Raw genomic sequence first — 21,021 nt, 5'->3', positions numbered from 1 at the left:
AGTATTATTAAGATAATGAATCTTCATGTGTACACGAAATATGAACAAACATTTTAGTATCAAGTTTTTATTCATTTTGATATTTAAATTGGACTGCCTCAAGTTCTCGAGGGATCCTCATCATGAAATATTCAGGAATAACATACTCTTTATGAAAGCACTCTAGTTTAGGATACACGTGACTCCAAAATAGTATTTATGATTTCTCTTTAATTTGAGCATACCATCTTCCTTCAACGAGCAGAAAAAAGTTACTTTGTTGTACAAAGAACAAGGGACGTTATTGGCCAAAATTGGCCGCGCTTCAAAAACCGATCATATTTTGCAGGTAGAAAGGTGATAATTTTCTCGTTTCATTCATATATAACATGTACCATTTACTTGTTGCTGATATTGAGAAAATAACGTTACAATATTGCATTGTTAACTCTGACGCTATCTTCCGACGGTCGCTTTTTCGGAACGACGTCATCGACCTTATAGGATTTACAGTCCCCTGATTCGTCTAGAATATTTTTCTAAAAGTTACAATTTTAACTTTTTATATAAAAATACTCATTGAGATCAAAGACAATTGAAAACTGGCATGCTATGGAAAATACATAATTCATTTACATGTAACTTTATCGTGGTCATACACATTTTGCGGAAGAATCTTGTGTTAATTAGAGTGAGGAAAATAATGCGTGTATTTGTCAAAAAATGTTCAGTAGAACGCAATCATATTTTCGAAGGTGCTGTTCGATGTCCTCCTATTCAAATGAAATATGAAAAATAAAATGGCTTTTGAATTTTCTTTTTCCTGGTTTTGTTTTTTGGTCATAAATATTAACACTTTGATTAAAAACGTCGATTAAGTCGGATAAAATTACTTGTTATGCCATATACACCAAGGACTATATAACAGGTCTGCTTACATGTGTATGCAATATACATGTTACAGTACATACGAATAAAATATGCTGTGGGTATTTACAAAATATATTGAATAAAGTGTGGTAAATGTACATATACTAAACGATACAAATTTATGTTGCATGAATGGGATATCATTTTCTTGGGTACAGTAAAACACGTCAAGTAATATGCATGTAACTTCAGATGGAATATTTCATATAGCAAATGCATTTAAAAACCTCACAAAAATGCGTCCAATGTATTTAAAAGCCTCACAAAAATGTGTCCGTGTTTATATCGTTACATTCCCCTAAATGGTCAACAAAGTAGTTCCAACTCTCTCTCTCCATATAGTGTTCATCTTTGATAAATGAAAATACATCAGTCAGTGCGCATGTCATTGCATGCACCGACATTCAGTCCAAATCTCGAACGGACTCTGGGAAGTTGTTTGAGTACATGTATAGACAATGTGGTATATGTAACTGCTTTTCCCAGGCACTTATTTTCATATGCGAATAAGGATATATTGAGTGACCCCCCCCCCCCCCCCAACATTCTCGATAGTAGTATTGAATGAGAAAAAAATAGGCTTAAAATTATTAATTGAACCCATGTAGCGAAGGATAACCCTCCACCCCCCGACGATTTAAGAATTCGAAGATCAGGCAGAAAGGTTTTTTTCATTTAATAATTAACTACCAACTTATCCTTCGACCCCCCCCCCCCCCCCCCCCCCCCCCCCCCACAGATAAATGATGCTACGTATCTGTTTCCAAGAGACAGTATATGTAACTACAACAGACCTTTTATAAAAATGAATTTAATAAATATCGTGCATGTATTTTCGTTTTTCAATGTGCGGGCCAGGCCTATCCAGAACACCTTGACATGAGAGAGAGAGAGAGAGAGAGAGAGAGAGAGAGAGAGAGAGAGAGAGAGAGAGAGAGAGAGAGAGGGTGTCTACATCATCTTACGGTTATACTCCAGTATTCCTAATCATGGAGGGGGCGTACGTCAATACTAATATAAACTTTTAGTAACAATCATCACAACACATATATTATATATTTTATAAGATTGATAAAAGTTGAAGTGTCATTAGGCTGGTCAAGTTGTTCCCATAGCAAGGGAATGGTCAACATCACTCCCCCCCCCCCCCCTCAAAGTGGAGGGGCAACCCCTCCTCGATACTACGGTGTCTGAATATTTATATCTATACATGTATATATACACATGTTCATCCTGCCCAATTACCTTTGTTATATATGTGTACCTGTAAATGTGCATCTATTACATATACATGTATATATGAACCCGTGGGGATCCGGGTTTGAGTAAGTCCTCAGTACTCCTTGCTTGTCGTAAGACGCGACTAAATGGGGCGGTCTTCGGATGAGACCGCAAAAACTGAGGTCCCGTGTCACAGCAGGTGTGGCACGATAAAGATCCCTCCCTGCTCAATGGTCATAAGCGCCGAGCATAGGCCTAAATTGTGCAGCCCTTCACCGGCAGTGGTGAGGTCTCCATGAGTGAAATATTCTCAAGAGGGGCGTTAAACAATATTCAATCAATCAATCATATGCGATATAGAAAAAAAATCTGCCACCACAATGGTCGAAGTTTCAAATCGATCACAGGTTTTCGACGTTTTAAAGAAACCACATCTCGCTGGAAGATATAAATAATGATTTGCTGTTATTTTATTTTTAATTTAAACCGTTTTAAGAACCTTTGGAATCAATATCTAATTACTAATGTAGTAATATTTAATTTCAACATGCATCATATATACATACATGCATGTACGTAAAAATGATGTAAGAAAACTGCTTTTTAAAAAAACCGCATTATATTTGATATATTTGTATAAAAGATAGTTTAAAATTTAGCGAAAAAAGTAAGAAATCCCAACTATCTAGCTATAACGTATCAGTACCCATTTTTGTCGAAAATGAGCGAATTTTGGTCCGATTTTTGTAAAAAGAAAATAAATTCGAGTTATTAAAGGTCTATGTGTGTCTTTGATTTTATTATTTTTTTAATGCAATTTATTCTTAAATAATCTTATTTTGAAAAGACAGGACGTCCAAACATATTCCCATGACCTTTAAAAACGAAAGTAGAATAATTTCCATTCATCATGCGTTGGATTTTTGATCCGCCTCCGTGACTCGAAAGGCAGACATCATCTGCATTTATTGGGTGCAGATTTTTATGGCAAACTAGGTAACGCATTAATTGTTTGACTGGACATACATGTATTTATTAAATCGCAAAGAAAGTAAAAGTTTATGAGGTTAAATGATGGAACAATTTGCTTCAGTTCTATAACATGCAAAATTTTGACTTTGTGTAACGAAAACGGCCGATTTCCGCATTCATTCTTTTTTAAAATTAATATTGTTTGCAGCCAACAACCGACACCATATTGATAATGAAAGAAGAATATTAATGGATAATTAAACATGCAAAATATAAATCTGGTTGTTGCATGCAAAAGTTTTTTGTGTTTTTCAGTTCTATAACATGCAAAATATTGACTTTGTGTATCGAAAACAGCCGATTTCGCATTCATTCTTTTTTAAAATTCATATTGTTTGCAGCCAACAACCGACACCATATTGATAATGAAAGAAGAATATTAATAGATAATTAAACATGCAAAATATAAATCTGGTTGTTGCATGCAAAAGTATTAGTTTTTGCTAAAGTTTATTCATAATTTATTTCAAATCAACAGATTCCGCTAAACAGCTCATCTTTAGCGTATATTCATGACGTCATAATAAAATATTACGTCATTTTCATGTAAGTGGGATTAGAAGAACATCCTAGTTGTGTAAATAAAAAGAATAATTAAGCATAGTATGAAAGTTGAAAAAATGAAAAAAATCTCGGCGGTATATTGCCAATAACGTCCCTTGTCCTTTCGCTCCTGGAATATCGTCTTCCGTTAACTCTACATTACTCGCCATTTTCTTATCGGACAATGTTTGACCGCATTTTGTGATGCTGCATGCTGAGAGGATGAAATTTACGTGTCGTGTGCAAAAAGTGACGTAAATACCGATCGGTGCTATTAATTTCTGAGGTCACCAATATTTTCTTTGTAATATTATTTCTCATGCGTATGGTATATACTAGTGGTTAAAGTAATAGAAAAATGTTACTAACAGTGGGAGTGATCTACTAAATAATGAGGATATGTAAATGTCTTACTGGACTGCTCAGGGGTTCTTCATATATTGGTGTATTTTTAAAAAAAATAAATGAATTTAGGGATTTGGCTGCACGAGTCCGAGTTTGAAGTGCATCTCTCGATTGTCTATCCTGTTCCCGCCACAACGTGATGTGTTACTAGTCACCAGAAACTGCTGTTCCTGATCTCTGAAGCATAGATAACAATAGATAAAACGGTACACTGCAGTTTAAGAATTTTACCTTCATCATTTTTTGTAAGCATTCCTCATGTTTGACTCTTTATTGTGGATTCTCTTTTTATAGGCTTCACTGTACACTATATATAAACGTTTTGTTACAATTAGAATTCAGGAAGAGTATTTACTCCCTCAAGTCCGACCATCCTTGCAAAGTTAGCGTTCAATAAATTCTCAGAATATTTAACGCTAACATTCTCTAAATTTTACGCAGATTTTATGATATACTATTTATTAGCTATGTGATAAGAATTATTGCGTCTCGATTGTTTGGACTACAGTCGACTGCATGCAAGATTATCCGAATCATCAAGGACTCTTAGTGGACAAAGAACATTGCAAAGTGATAGAATTTCATTGCGCCTACTTGATTATTTGGACAACAGCTGACTGCAGAATTATCCGGGATCATAAATGTTAAAAAAAATATTACGGTTGAATAAACAGTTATAAATACATGTATTTAATATACTGTTTAATGCATCACATGCACATATTTATCTTGGTTAATATTGGCTCGTAGACTGCTGGTATGTGGATTTTATCCTTTCTTTAGCCCTTTCGACGTAAATAAAAAGCTGGAATGTTCGAGAACACCTTGTGGTAATTGATCACAGATGGTGAACATCTAAACCGTTTTCCAGGAACTTTGCTGTGGAGCACATGTTGATCCGGTATTCAAAATTGAAAAATAAGTGATTGCACCATTCGATGTTACACAAGTCACTGCTTTGACAGTATGTCAGCACTTACAGGAACTGTATGTCATGGCCTGGGTATCAAGGTGTCAGGGAATATTTCAAGAGAGTAGTCTCAATGGCATCGATCCATCTAACCTAAATAAAAAATTGGAAGAAAAATCATTTTCATGCAATACGTCTCTCTTCATCTCAAGGAAGTTATTGTAAGTCTTAAGTTAAAGCCACATTCTTTAATTTAGTATAAACTAATATTTTTCTATACACAAATTAAGCTGTGTTTATAAAATTTGAAACTGGTTTAGGGAGAGAGGATAGAAAAATTCAATGCGGATGGAGAAGGTTTGTTCAATAATAATATTCCCAGTAAATACAGTTGTACGAACTTTAAAACATAACGTATCATGTTATCAAATTATACCCCCCTCCACCCTTTTTTTCCCCACCACGTACCATCCGAATCTCAGTGAATCCACTTTCTAAAACAATAATATTAAATAGTATCACATCTTTTTGAAAATTATGTAAATATTATATTTATCAAGGTCTAGCTGCAACAATGTAGTCCTCTCCGAGTTTTTTACTCTGAACCCCCCCCCCCCCCCCTTTAAAGGAAAGGGCTACATTACAGCTAATCAAGGCCATGTACGCACTGCGCCAATAAGAAATCAGTGATGAAGTTTTGTTGTATATGAAAAGAGTACTATTTAGTAGTACTACAATTGCTGTGTCTAGGAATCTTTTTCGTAAAAAATAAAATATCTGTAGATCACGAAATCATGCTCCTCCCTCTATAAAGATTTAATTTAAATACAATTTCAAGCGTGACTGCATGTAACGTATAACTGTGTACATCGTGATTTGTGAATAAATAAATGTAAATTTATTTAGATCTACTTGAGCGTATGTAACTAAAGACTGATGATCGGTATGAAGGCCCTAGATGGGGTAACAAACAAACCAAGATATTTATTACTTATCGCAATTCACCTTTGAATTAGAACGCTTTGGCCGATATAGTATTGCGTTGTGCGACAACACAATTGAATCTGTTTGTAATACAATTGCGAAATGCAACAGAAACTCTCATTGGTCCATATGTATAAGTCCGCCCAAATTCCCTTATACGGGAGTAGTCAGCATTTGAAAACATGACGACCAGATGCTAGATGGAAAAATAACTTCAAAGGAAGAAAGAGAAAAGTTGTATTTTTGAGTTGTTGTCTCATAAATTTAATAAAAAAAAAATTCCTAACATATTTTCCTACTATACTTGTGTCCAAACATACCTTCAAATATTTATTAAAGCCCCATACAACCAAAAACTCGATCACAGCTTTTGTAGACGTAGCCATGTTAGGTAGCCAGTCAATTCGAATCCCGGTTCATTTCCATATTGGCACAATAGCGTCTATATGTGTACTAATACCCCACAAATATTTTATCTAAATTGTTTAAATAATATACCACCCCAGTCCTATTAAATGATAATTATTCAAATAGCTAAACCCACGGCATTAGTCATGAGCAGCCGCGCCGGCCGGTCTCCATCTAATGTCCTTATGTAGCATTTTCGTTCATCTAGAGCTTATTTTACCTTTACAAAAACTGGTACAAAAATGTTTTAATTTCTATTAAAGAGACACTACAGCTCATTTTCCACATTTTAATAAAGTGCTTTTAAAAACATGTATTAATAAAATGATAAAAATCATATCGATACTGACAATTTTGAACAATTGAATGCATCAATTTGCTCTAAACTGCGCTTTGAAGATCATCCGGAATTCAAAGGTTTCTTCATGCTGACTCGGACTTTTGAATGGTTATTTACATCACGTGGTTTTGAATGACAGCGAAGGTGTTGTGTAAGAAATTATTTAAATTCCCCTTCAAAGGGGTCCACACTCACCTTTCAAGTATAAAATTATTCCCTGCTCATTATAATAAGTAAATAATTATATAAATCATTATTTCAACAGAAACCCTCCGATGTTTTTACAACTAGTTAACACGTGTCGTGTTCAGATAAAAATAACACTTACTTTTAAAGCAGTGTCTTCGCGGATAGTCCCAGTGGCAGATTTAGGGGGCCCAGAATCCCCCTACCTTTTTTCGCCACAAATTGTGAGTGAAACTCCAAATTTTGCACCCAGAATGGCCGATTACTTTGGCTGATATTGGACTTTCACATCCCCCTTCGGAAATCCTAGATCCGCCACTGAGTTACAATCTTTGTTTTCCAACGGTCATACTGATCCCAAGGTCAATTTTATTTCACGTATGAGTTTTATCTCATTTTATTTTTACCTCTTTTCTCACAGAATCTTTCAAAATTCTGGATCTATCCACTACACTTTCTCTCACTGGACGACATGCTGCATTGTTTACTGTCTATGCGCATGCGTCTGAAGACCGAAGGAGGAGACTCGATATTTTTTGTATAGGCCATCAAAAAGTATTAATTTTTATGTTAAAACAAGAATTTTTAACTTTAGATAAGTGTTATTTTCGCAAAGTTCATACATTCAACAATGCAACAAAAATTGAGAAAGCCCTGAGAAAAATGTCATTTCATGATTTTGCGCAAAATGAGCTGTAGTGTCTCTTTAATTATTTGTGTTGATAATAAATGAAGAGCGAATACACAACTTACAACCGATTTTATGAATAGATACCAATAGCAAGAGTTCGAATTGACCGGCTACCTAACATGGCTACGTAAACAAACGAAATCATTGAAGCTGCGAGTTTTCGGGTGGTGTGTGGCTTTAATGAATATTTGAAGGTATGTTTGGACGCAAGTATAAAGTAGGAAAATATGTTAAGATTTTTTTATATTGAGTTTATGAGACAGCAACACAAGAATACACCGATTTCAGGCCTCAACCGTCCGCAGCTTTTTGTGACCCGTAAATCGAAGGTTTTTATAAGAGGTGGATCTTTTCAGAGAGCTATGTACACTGAATCCGCTCGAGAATGTGGGCGGGCTATAATCGGCCAATGAAAACTCTTGTTGTATTACATCAAACATGTCATTCAAATTGTTCAATCGTCTCATTCAATTGTGTCGTCACACAACGCAATACTATATCGGGTAAAGCATTCCAATTCAAAGGTGAATTGCGATAACACTGTTTAATGGAAATCAAGTTTACTATCGGTATTTGAATGCATTTATACTGACCTGCACAACTTTCCCCATAACAAACAAACCAAGATATTTGTTATTTAATGGAAATCAAGTTTACTATCGGTATTTAAATGCATTTATACTGACCTGCACAACTTTCCCCATAACGTCCACTTCTTTGCATCGCCCAAAAAACGATAAAAAACAGTCCCAAAGGAGTCAAGTCAACTCGTACCCTGACCGACTCGTACCCAGGTCAACTCGTACCAAAAAGGCAAAAGTCAACTCGTACACAAGAATCTGGTTACGAGTTGACTCCTCCTCTTCAATTGATGACAACTCGTACCTAAGCGATATGTCGCTTATATGCACATAGATATATTGCATTATGGGCAGATACTTGGACCCGTGCGAGTTGACTTTTTGGTACGAGTTGACCTATTTGGTACGAGTTGACCTGGGTACGAGTCGGACAGGGTACGAAATCTTTCCAACTTGTATGGTTTCATGCAAACTGTAATTCGGTTTGTTTGTCACCGGAAGTACTTAAATCTCGCGTCATCTTGTTTGCGAGCTTATAGCCCCTATTCGCTAGAGAACATTACATTTTCAATGTTGCTATGATAAATGTGATTTCTTTCGTTTGAGGAACGAATTAGACAGAAATCTATTTCTACTTGGTAATAATAATGAATGGATTATTCTGGAATTTGAAGGTTTTCATTTCGAATACCTTTTTAGGTATGTTCAGTCATGCGGTTCAATAGAACCGGTTTCTATAGAGTACGTGCTTAAATCAGTTTAGGACGACACATACATGTACAGCAGGTAGAACGCCTAAATTTTTGGAAATTTTATTACTTTTTATGCATGGTATTATACTACATGTATAATAAAGCTGTTACGTGTTGTAGCTAGTCCAATTTATGTGTTGTGTTGATTTATTACTGATCTTGTATCAGTAATGAATGGATTTCAAAGTAGAAAAGTATAAAGGTTACCCCTGTTTCTTGTAATCAATATAATCTTCTACGATCAACAAGAACATTTAGACCAATATCCATTAATCTGCTGTCGACACCTCCTTGGTTCCTACCAGACTATCTCCAGGTTTTTTTTAATTGATGAAACGCAACTGATTTCTGAAAGCATTTTAAAAATGCTACTATAATCTAGATAGGTCAACGTCGGAATCTATAGCGAAAGTGTGGATTAAAAATCGGGATCGGATTAAGTAGTTTTGAAGCATGGGCAAGGCACTGTCTTCGGACATTCATCTTGAAACTTTGCTTGATTTTCAATTAGATCTTTTATGCTCCCATGATATTGATATGTCGCTATAAAGTGTGCAGTGATCTAAGTGAGTGGAACAAAGGATACCAGATCAGTTGATGTTGAATATTGAGCCGATCTGTCATAAATTCATGGTCGTTATATAACGATCTGGTTTGCCGATCAAAATTAAAATAAGTGTGTAAAGAACGGCCTAACAATTAGCATGAAACACGCCAAACAGCATTTGACCCAATGATAGGTTGTATTGACAAATTAGATGTTATAACGACCATAGAATTTGCAAAATACTGACTTTAAACGAGACTGTTGAAACCCCTGTAACATCAACTTGTTTGTCAATAACCTGCCTCGATTGAAAAACAGACGATACATAGAACAAGCTCTTATGTATCGGATCAGTTGAGAGATATAAACACCACATGCAGGTGGTAATGGAATATTTCTTCAACAATAAGGGAAGTTGACGATAGAGAGGCTGAAGTAATTCTGTTTGTCAGAAAGTTTAATTGTTAGTTTGCCGTTAAATTTGTAAGTTTGAGGCAGATGTAGAGTACTCTGTGGTGTTTTATTTCGAGTTTGTGAATGAAAATGATTATTAAAATTCGATAAAACCTCGTCGATATACCTAAATGTCGCGTTAAAGAACACGGCAAGATAGTTTTTCTTTTCACGTAAAATCTGTTGAATAAATTCTGCATCATAAGAATATAAAAGCAGTAAACTAATAAGGATCACAATTCGTGCCCATGGGAATTCCAACAGATTGTTGAAAGGACTTACCACCAACGACTATGGCGTGTAAAACGTTGCACTATTATACTAATCTTGTTATTCATATTCGAAAACTTGTAATTTATATTCTAAAGCATATCATTCATATTCGAAAAGTTGTTATTCATATTCGATAATTTTATCATTCATATTCAAAAACATGTTATTCTTATTCAAAAACATGTCATTCTTATTCAATAAATTGTTATTCATATTCTAAACTTTTCATTCATATTCAAAAACATGTGATTCATATTCGATAATCTTATCATTCATATTCAAAAACATGTGATTCATATTCGATAATTTTATCATTCAAATTCGATAATCATGTCATTTATATTCGATAATTATATTATTTATATTCGACAATCATGTCATTCATATTCGATAATTTTACTATTCATATTCAAAAGCATGCAATTCATATTCGATAATCATGTCATTCTTATTCGATAGTCATGTCATTCTTATTCGATAATATTTTAATTCTTATTCAATATAATTTGCATTGTGGGTAATATTATGTGTTTGTAAAGTCTCTGCTCATTGGGTACATGAATGTGAAAACGAAAGTAAATTTACTTGGAACCCCGGACTGAAGCTCATAGAATATGTTATTACTATGTAAAAAAAATCCTTAAGTTTTTTAAACACTCTTCTGTAATATCTTTGATACCACACTTAAGATGCTAACTGGTCTATAGTTTCCCACTTGTAATGGACTATCCTATTTGAATAAGGGCTTGACCCTAGCCTGCTTCATACTTTCTGGTACTCTTCCAGAATTAATTGATTGATGATTAAAGTTATAGGTGCTTTTAGTACACTATTTAAAAACAAATTGCTGATATTTCATCAAGATCAGTGCTTTTTGTTATGCTGAGACCAAGAAGTTCTTCAAATACAAAAAATTCAGTCATTGAACCCAGAATAAGAGTATTGTTATGAAAGGTCATGAGGTCAAAACTCTTAATACCTAAAGAAATGTCATGCCAAAAGAGATATACATGTGAAATATAAAAGCCATATCTCTAACCATTCAAAAGTTACGACCAAGGTTAAATTTTTTAAACGTTAGTCACCCTTCAAAGTCAAAAGGTTTGGTACCAAAAGAAAGGTCCTGTTACAAGGAATACACGGATCAAATAATCCCTATCACTAGCATTCAATTATCATGACCAAGGTTAAAGGTTTTTCAAGGCTATCTGATCAAAAATTTTGTTCTCTAAAGAAAAATCTTGTCACAAGGAATACACATGATATATGAAAACCCCATCACCATCCATTCAAAATTATGGCATAGGGGTCTATCTTTTGTCTCAAAAATGACATCACAATATTTGCTAGAACTCCATAAAATAAACTTGTAGTATCAATTATGAGTTATCTATAGCTGCAGCGCTTTGAAATTGCAGTCATTTTGACGTTTTAGCCCTTTATAAAATGTTTGTCTGGAGACAATATATTAAACTGGTAACCCGCTGATTGGTGGCTACACACAAATATAAGAGATGCGAAGTCAACAGGGTACCAGTTTAGGCAAATGAGAACAGGGGATTATTTTGGAATTACTATCATATCCAATGTGTTTGTAAACATTCTGAAAAACTTTCTGTGATTTGCTAGTTATGATCTTTAATTTCGCCACCGTTTTGGAACATGCAAAATTTTACCAATATCTTAGGCCCTATGCTTTTAAAGATTTCTAGGACAAACAGACCCAAAACAGTAGTTCACCGAATCTCCGATTACGGGGCATAATAATTGTAAATTAAAAAATGAAGGTACATTAAAGTTTTCCTGAGATTCATCATAATCTTCAGGAGTACACCCATGGACGGATTTTGTAAACACACAATAATTAAATGAAGCATTGAATGAAGACATGTATATCTTAAAATTATGCTTTTGAAAACACGAGAAAAACATTCCAAACATTAAAAGGTTTTGCCATTTCCTAAACTCAGTATCAACAGTAGCACTAAACATTTATCACAAGCTACTTCTATATGTAACAATATCGATTAACGAATACAACTTGTGGTATTAAAAAAATTACTATGAAATGAAGGTAAAAATAAGATATAATAAAGATAAAAACATACAAAAATAATACATGTTAATGTAGAATAAAAGAATCGCCGCTAAATTCTAGCTGGATGGAGTAATCAAGCGTACATGTACTCAAGTATGGAACTTGTAAACACGGAATACTGTTCAAATGGCAATTGAATGTATACACATGTAAAAGCCGTATGTGTTTTACATAAAGAAAATCGAACCAAAACATTCACGAGTTTTCATTGCAACTATTCACAAAACATCAAGGATCGGATCCTCTCTACTTCTGATCCAAGTCTTCCCTGTCCGTGATCCCTTTCGCTTCCAGTTCCTCGCGCACGCGCAAGAGGTAATCTGGATCAGGATAGCCAAACCTAAATGTAATATATCTATGTATTAGCAATAACTGTCCTATAGGAAATGATTAATAAAATATTTCAAACATCAAAAATAAAATTAAAATTCGTATTTGATTTGTAATATACATGTATGCAATATATAATTTAAATCTATTATTTAAAATCAGTTGTTACGTAGTACAATGTTTGTAAGGACTGTGCAGATAACATGTTCACCTCTCCGGGCCTCCTGTGGTTCTGGTTTTGTGGTGAATGTCGTTCCAAGTAACCACATTGCTGTACCCAGTTGTCCTGGAAGACCCTACGGTGAATATCAGCCCCTGTTTGAAGGCTCTCTCTAGCATGTGTAAAATTGGAGTACCGTCCTTGGTGGCGGGTAAGTATGCCAGGCGACGTGTGCCCTTGAAAAAGGATCCTGGGACCGGGTGACATTCCTAGAAAAGTACCAAATGCTGTATAATGCTAAAGACGATTAAAACTGTGCTATCCAAACCTTGCTAGACTAGTGCTAGCACACCATTGTTGCTAGTTCGCGGTGGCTCAATGTTTAGATACTTCCCACTCGGCATGGAGAAAGTCGTCGGTCTTTCAGATGAGGCTTAAATCCTGAGTCACTGTAGGCGTTAGCCTAAGTGCTACGGGTCTGATCGCCATGTAGTTTCAATTTATGGAAATTCATCCACAGCTGGTGAAGTCTCGATATGAGCAAACAATTCTTGAATGGACGTATTAACAAATAAAAAACCTCTAGTCTTTGTTCACAGTATTTCTAAAACTGAATGACTTGCTAGTTAAAAACTAAGTAATAACAAATAACTTAATGACTTATCAATATTACAAAGTAATGAATATTGATATATTCCGAGACCTCTTGAAAAGGCGAAGATAACGAAGAGTGATCAATCTCATAACACCTGTAAGCCATACGAAATTAAGAGTTGGGCGAACACGGACCCCTAGACATACCAGAGGTGGGATCAGACAAACACGGACCCCTAGACATACCAGAGGTGGGATCAGACAAACACGGACCCCTAGACATACCAGAGGTGGGATCAGGTGACTATGAGTACGCATCCCCTTGTATTTGCTTAAAGAAAATAACCTTATGACAAATGAAATGAACACAACTGTACAAAAATCTCAAAATATATTTTCCCATTCAAGAATTAAAGTAAGGGATTCGTAATATATAATTAATCAATAAATACCTCTTGTGTTCCATTCGGAAAATCGTAAACTATGACGTATGTTCCACCTTTATGACCAGGCAACGACGTCTTTTCTTGGTATATTGTGGCTGTTCCATTTTTCGGTTGATCGCCGTATATAGTACCATATATACAATTGCAAACAGGGCATGCTGATTTCATTGAGAAAAAGACCATGATGCACTCTTTACAAAAAATGTGGTTGCATTTTCTCAACTTAACTGGTTTTGTGAAGGTATCCATGCATATGACGCAATTATCTGGTGGCGGATTCTTGATTTCGTCGACAAACTTTTGAAAATCTGGTTGAATCTTTCTCGTCCCCATTTTCCAAATATCCACGGGATCTCTGTTTCTTAAATCCTCTCCGTACTTAAGAGATGCTGACATGGGTCTTTGTGTTGGGGGCTTTTGGCGAAAATGAAGGTAATCTTGTTTTGATATGGCTAAGAAAACTTTCGCGAATGCAGTGTTTGTCTCCTCCAGGTAGCTCACGAGATGTATCTCTTTCAGGGTTGACTTCCGGGCAGTTTCCGTGTATTCTTCTATCGCTTCATATACAGTGGAGCATATACTCTCAAGGAAAATTGGATTCGTAATCCCACCTGAAATTGTCGGTTACGTAAGTTTAGGGTTCTAAGTTACAAATACAATAAAAACTAGTAATACTAATGAAAAGGGAAATGCTAAGCAACTTTTTAAAAAACAATTTAAATAACACATACATATAATCCGTTTAAAGTAAGAAAGGTGAAGATAACGAACAGTAATCAAACTCATAACTCTTACAAGCAATACAAAATAGAGAGATGGGCAAATACGGACCCCTGGATATAAAAAAAATATTAACAAATTCAAACCTGCACATCCTGATGATGCTTGCATATCAATATGACTAATCATATTTCTATTGTTCTTGAGATTTTAAAGTCCCTCTTAAATGTATTCCCATGTACACCCCCTGAGATTTTAAAGTCCCTCTTAAATGTATTCCCATGTACACCCCCCGGTAGCCATGCTTTGAACAAACGTAATTGAACCTCTAGTACCTGAATCTGCAGTACCCGGGAATGCTTGCTTGAAAGGTGAAGATAACGAACAGTGATCAATCTCATAACTCCTATAAGCAATATGAAATAGAGAGTTGGGCAAACACGGACCCCTGGATCAGGTGCCTAGGAGGAGTAAGCATCCCCTGTCGACCGGTCACACCCACCGTGAGCCCTATATCTTGATAAGGTAAACGGAATTATCCGTAGTCGAAATCAGTGTGCCAAGAACGGTCTAACAATCGGTATGAAAAACGTCAGACAGCATTTGATCCAATGATAGGTCGTATTGTCAAACTAGATCGTTATAACGATCATAGAATTTACAAAATGCTGACTTAAAACGAGACTGTTGAAACCCCATCATCATTAACTTGTTTGTCAGTAGCCTGTTTCGATTTTAAAATGACCATACGCAGAACAAGCTCTTGCGTATCGCATATTCATTAATATAACTGATCATGGCCCTATTAAGAAGAATTTTTTAAATATTTTCCCAATCGATCTCCATCTAAAACTTTAGCACCTTATTGCAGTGCCACCCTACCCCTGGGGGACATAATTTGAACAAACTTGAATCTCCATTATGCCAGGAAGCTTTTCAGGCCCATTGGTTCTTCAAATATCTTTAAAAGACCCCACCCTATTTTTGCCTTTGAGTATCTTCTCCTTGGAAGGAGAGATGGCTCTTCCATTGAACAAATTTGAACCCCTCTTACCGAAGTTTGTTTGAAATTGGCCCAATGGTTCTAGAGAAAATGAAATTGTGAAAATTTTACAACGCAAACGACACCGACAAACAACGAACAAATTTTGGTAAGAAAAGAACATTTGACCCTTTGGCATTTCATTCTTATTTCTAAGATATTCTATTTTTGAAAAACTGCAACTGGGGGTCATTTTTACACGTCTCTCAGACTCTGTGATCCAATTAAATGACCACAGGCTACGAAGTGCAGCTGATTAAAAGTCATATTCATAAAGCTTTCTCTAATTCTAAGTTTGTGAAGCAAACCGTTACTACAGCCAAAAAAAAAAAAAAATGTTAATAGGGTTAAGGTTCATATTTCTTTTCGAAATTCAAACTTATCATGAAATATTTCTTTTTATCTATTCTATTGGCAACTCTACATCTAAAATTAAATTGCAGTTCTAATTTTAAAGTAGAAGTTCTTTAAAATATTTTGAAAACCTAGAAGTTATCATTATTTTTATTTATAGTTACCTGCTCCAAGCAAAGGCATGGCAATCGAACTCAGTCTGAAATTGTCATGACTTTGTTTCATGTTGCACAGTGCAAGTGCATCCAAATTCTCTAATACATGCTTAAGCATGCATTTAAATTCATGCAATTCCGTCTTCCCAGGAGGGCGATTATTTGAAAGTCGGTTGACAACAACATTCAACACGTATTTATATTTCAGATCTCCTGCAGAAATGATACGGATTTCACCACGCATGAGTGCTTTTCCACTATGATAAACTTTCTGCTGTATACTCTGATGCTGCTGTTGGTATTGCCAACCAGCAGCTTTTAGTATACTCTGGGCGAGTGCTCCGCTTCCAGTAAACGCATTGTTTTCAGGTGACACAAGCACGTCAATACCTTCAGCTTTCACTAAGTTGTCTCTGTATATAAATACTTGCACTTTTCCAACTATCATAAACTTTAGTTTTCCTTTTGAATTTTCCAAATATTCACACGCCTTTGGAGAAGAATTTTCCTCAGACAGAGGATCTCTATCTGTTTTCTGTTGTACGGCAGCTCTGGACATATACTGTGGGTTTTTCCGGGCGAAGTTTTGAAGCAACTGTTTTATGTCCAACTTTTTATTCTTGTTCCATTCCTGATAGAAGGTACAAGACAAATCCAGAATGTCGTCTGCTAAATCCACTAAATGCACCTCCTGTAGAAAGCGTCTTTGTTTGCTTCCAAATTTCGCTATACCGTTTACGTATATAGGTGCACACAATTCCCAAGGTACTCGAAATATACCTACAAGTATAAAAATAATATCAGTTTTATACAACGATTCCTCAACCATAGTTTAATTTTTCTTAGTAGTCAAAGGAGACACCTATGGAGCAATTTCAAAGTTGTCAAAATATGGAAAATACTGAATGAATACCTGAACTTATGGGTGGTGTTGCAACGGAGACGATTCCTTGTTTCTCTGCAGTTTCAAGAATGTTTATGATCGTTTTTTCTAGAGCGTAAAGACAATCCATTTTGTCTTTGTAGTCTACCCACTGAGGCCCTACTGCATTGATAACATACTTGCAGGGAAGATCTCCTGATGTTGTCAAAACATTTTCTGTTGTTTTGATGCGCTTCCTTTCCTTCATTTTCTTTTCACACTCTCTGTCAAATTTAACACCCGCAGCCTTTGATATGGCATATGCAGCACCACCCGTATTTTGAAGTGTGCCATTGGCTGGGTTTACAATGGCGTCCAAAGTGATAGCTGTGATATCAGCCTTGTATATCCTTACTATCAATCCATCCTTCAAGGTAATATCCAGTTTCATTTTTGGGACTCGTGAATTGGTTTTGGCTTCGGTAGCAGATTTTGAATCGCGCTCTGGCACGTGATTTTGTAGTCTGTTTGAGTCTGCTGCGATAATATTTGATTTATTTATCTTTTGTTTGCCCGCTTTTGTGCTTGTTTCTTTCCCATCCTCTTTTGAACCCCCAGTTGGAAATTCCATAGATGCGGCTTTTCCTTTCCCATCCTCTTTTGAAGCCCCAGTAGGAGGTTTAACAGATGCAGTTGTTACTTTTGCATCGCCTTTTGAACTCCCAGTAGTTGTTTTCTTAGATGTGGTTGTTACTTTCGCATCGTCTTTTGAACCCCCAGTAGGAGGTTTCACAGATGCGGTTGTTACTTTCGCATCGTCTTTTGAACCCCCAGTAGGAGGTTTCACAGATGCGGTTGTTACTTTTGCATCGTCTTTTGAACCACCAGTAGGAGGTTTCACAGATGCGGTTGTTACTTTCGCATCGTCTTTTGAACCCCCAGTAGGAGGTTTCACAGATGCGGTTGTTACTTTTGCATCGCCTTTTGAACTCCCAGTAGTTGTTTTCTTAGATGTGGTTGTTACTTTCTCATCGTCTTTTTGGGGGATGTCCTTGGGGGGTTTAACAGATGCTTCTGCTGCTGACTGTGTTGTGGATTTAGTTTGGGACAAGGAATCATCTACATAAGTTCTTTGAAGAAGTTTGTGCATGTTTCTCATAATTTGTTTCAGTTCTTCTTCCTTTCTTGTATATATGCGAAAATGTAAATTTTTCTCCGAAATTGTAAAACAGACTTTGTTCTTTTCCAATTCTTTTTCAACAATGGCCCTTTCCTCTTCATCGTCAACTTTCAAGGTACCTCCCTTAATGTCTTCTAACCACTTTTTCATGAATGCATGTTTATTATCTGCATATTCTTGTGGTTTTGGTTTTTTATTGCACTCAATCACAACTCGATATTCATTGTTTTCCCGGGTAATAATTATTTTCATACAATTGTCCGATTTGTTCAGGGTGTCAATCTTATCTTGGAACAATTTAATTAATTGTAATGATTCAGGTTCTCCAAATGTCCTCTACAATAAAGTCACAGTTGAGGTAAGACTGGGCAATTAGCACTCCCATAGGTCAAAAAGAAATTCTAACTAATACTGTATATATAGAATTCTCTCAGCGTATGGAGAAGAGAGAGAGCGAGCTTTTGTTTCTTGAAGAGGAATATGGGAGGAGTGATTTTAAAATCAATTGCTAAATTGGATTTCATACCAAATTGCAACTAATTCTATCCTTGCGGGTATATGGCATTATCAATGATGGCAAAGATGGCCAATGTATAGCAACATAGTCTGATATTCAAAACACGATACATGTACTTGCATTGGATGACTGAACTGATACATTTGTATCATTAGGCCTATCAGTGTTAAAATACAGACATACATCAATTTCGTGTGTATTTTTTATGAAAATCCGGATACATTGAAAAGTCATTTAAAAAGAAACCCGAATCCGTAGTCTTAAAAAATAATAATAAAGAAATTATAATAAAGGAACAAAAAATAAACTTCAAGAAAAACAACCAAATGGCATAAAACGGGCCTCGGTTATGTTTAGTTCAATTTTAATGATTAATACAAAGCACGTGCCCCGGCTGCCCCCTTCTCCTCCGCTCTTGGTATTATTAACAACAATGGGATTTACATGTTTACACCACAAGATTCAAATATGAATCAGTGATATCACCTATATTCAAATGGGTGAAATCACTTCATAAGTACACATGTACTTACAAATACAATTGGTACTGTGATGAGGTGCAGTCGTTTTTATATTAATTAGTGTAAGTGATATCTATTTGAATAAATGATATCACATATTTGAATAAGCGATATCACCAATTCGGTAATTCTTTGGGGATGAACATCGTTTGATGGTAATAATAAATAGTGTCTCATAAACTGCTAGCTGCAGATCTGATGGTCTGGTCTGTCCCAATATTTTCCCAGAGAGCTATACAGATCTGCAGCTACATGTAATGCAACTAATTATCCCACTGCTAAACCTGACCTACAGAAATTAAGAATATATATACAAACTATTGCGACGTCGTCCATTTTTACGTCTTCTTTTAAGTCATCAAGGTCTGCAAGAAAATAAAACGGACTGAATGCGATACCAACTGATTTCTGATTGTTATCATTTCTCATTTATTTGCATTGGGCATCATAAAGCAGTGTAATTTCATATCGGACGTTTAACGATAAGCTTTTCCACCGCCCTTGTAAATCATTCTACATTCGTATCTGTAAGTAATTTATCGTATATCAAGAATGGATTGTCAGTGATAAAATACATGCACATAATGATATCAATTGTTTTTTTTTTTTTTTTTTTTTTTTTAGAAACTCTGTAGTAAAAGATGTGTAAAATGACAGTATATTGCTGATCTACAATAACGACTCTCTCTCTCTCTCTCTCTCTCTCTCAACTTACCTTTTCTCCGTGTTCATAAGCAGGAAGATCAAAACGAAAGAGGAAAATCCATTCAACCTTTTCTTGGAACTGACCCCCCCCCCCTTATCATTTGTTTTTAAAAATGTGAACTAGCAATTCTTTTTTATTGTTTTGATAAGCAACAAGATCGATCATCTGAAATATGGGTTTTCGATGGTAATAAAAAGTTCGAGTTTTTCTTACGTTTTAAAAACCTAAAAGTTTTTAAAAATTTGAGATCGGGATCGGTTCACTGCACAGTTAGATGAAATACCAAAACGAAAGTAGAAAATAACCCATGTATTATGTAGCCAGATTTCAAAGGTTTGTGTCTGTAGACCTGTAGTAACAAGGTGCAGTTGATTTTTTTCTTATTTTTTGAAAGTACAGAGGGCAAGATCAAAATATAAATGTGTCATACAGATGTTCAATCAAATGCATTTCTTGAATAATTCGTGTCTCGACCCCTTTCCCAGGCCTGTGTAGTGTTTACCGTTGCCTTGGGTCCGTAGGACTCAGGTCTGTCATTTTAACAATGGAATGTTGAATTATATTTGTACAAAGTGACCAGAAACGGGTAGACATACATACATTCTTATCAGAAATGTTACTATATCTCAAGGGGGCTCGATCGCTCCCGTTTAAAAATATATTGTAAACAGTGCAATTTTTAAAAGGGAGCAAGCCCTTGTGGTTATATATATACATGTATTTGTGTATGTTTTTTATGAAATTTATAAACAGTGGCATAGTGACATCTTTAGATATTTTCTTCTTTACTTTCTGTACATTCATTCATTGGATGAAGATGAAGATTTTAATCATGAAATCATTATTATAGATTTCATTTTTTTGAGTCCGAAATGCAGGAAAACGTCATATTAAGGACTTGCCTAATCTCATTGATATAAAGTATAAGTGCTTTTTTTTGATAGCACCCAAATTTAGCACATTTTTCGGGGTCAAGTAAACACATGTACATGTATATTGAGCAAAATGGCCTTTACCAATATTGTGAAACTCATAAGCCTTGGGTCAGGCCCCTGTGCAATCTATTTAAAATTAGATGTTAGATTCGCTCACATACTCGCT

The 21,021-nt window shown here is 35.4% G+C and overlaps 2 protein-coding genes across 4 annotated transcripts in view; one reads left to right on the top strand and one right to left on the bottom strand.

The window, feature by feature from the left end:
* Positions 1 to 12,111: 12,111 nt before the first annotated feature.
* Positions 12,112 to 20,209, bottom strand: LOC130050162 (uncharacterized). Of its 2 annotated transcripts, XM_056149297.1 has the most exons (7): positions 19,930 to 20,209; positions 19,533 to 19,579; positions 17,048 to 18,512; positions 16,144 to 16,914; positions 13,870 to 14,474; positions 12,875 to 13,092; positions 12,112 to 12,673 (listed from the first exon to the last, which is right to left on the bottom strand). In XM_056149297.1, exons 2-7 carry the CDS (start codon positions 19,548 to 19,550, stop codon positions 12,580 to 12,582), a joined length of 3,171 nt encoding a protein of 1,056 aa, XP_056005272.1. In that variant the 5' UTR covers positions 19,551 to 19,579; positions 19,930 to 20,209; the 3' UTR covers positions 12,112 to 12,579. The 2 variants fall into 2 exon arrangements, with proteins under 2 accessions (XP_056005272.1, XP_056005271.1); XM_056149296.1 differs by lacking the exon at positions 19,930 to 20,209 and having other exon boundaries at positions 19,533 to 19,916.
* LOC125658323 (uncharacterized) overlaps positions 20,182 to 21,021 on the top strand; it is a 30,446-nt gene continuing 29,606 nt past the window's right edge. The window contains exon 1 of one of the 2 annotated variants that reach the window (XM_056149299.1): positions 20,182 to 20,253. The gene's annotated coding sequence lies outside the window, so the exon portion shown is untranslated. Of the gene's footprint in view, positions 20,283 to 21,021 lie in introns of both variants that reach the window. The other variant, XM_056149300.1, reaches the window with a different exon arrangement.

This window comes from Ostrea edulis, chromosome 9 (assembly GCF_947568905.1).
Source record: "Ostrea edulis chromosome 9, xbOstEdul1.1, whole genome shotgun sequence".
Taxonomy (NCBI): domain Eukaryota; kingdom Metazoa; phylum Mollusca; class Bivalvia; order Ostreida; family Ostreidae; genus Ostrea; species Ostrea edulis.
The sequence above is the reverse complement of the archived record's forward strand: the minus strand, read 5'-3'. Positions and strand labels throughout refer to the sequence as shown.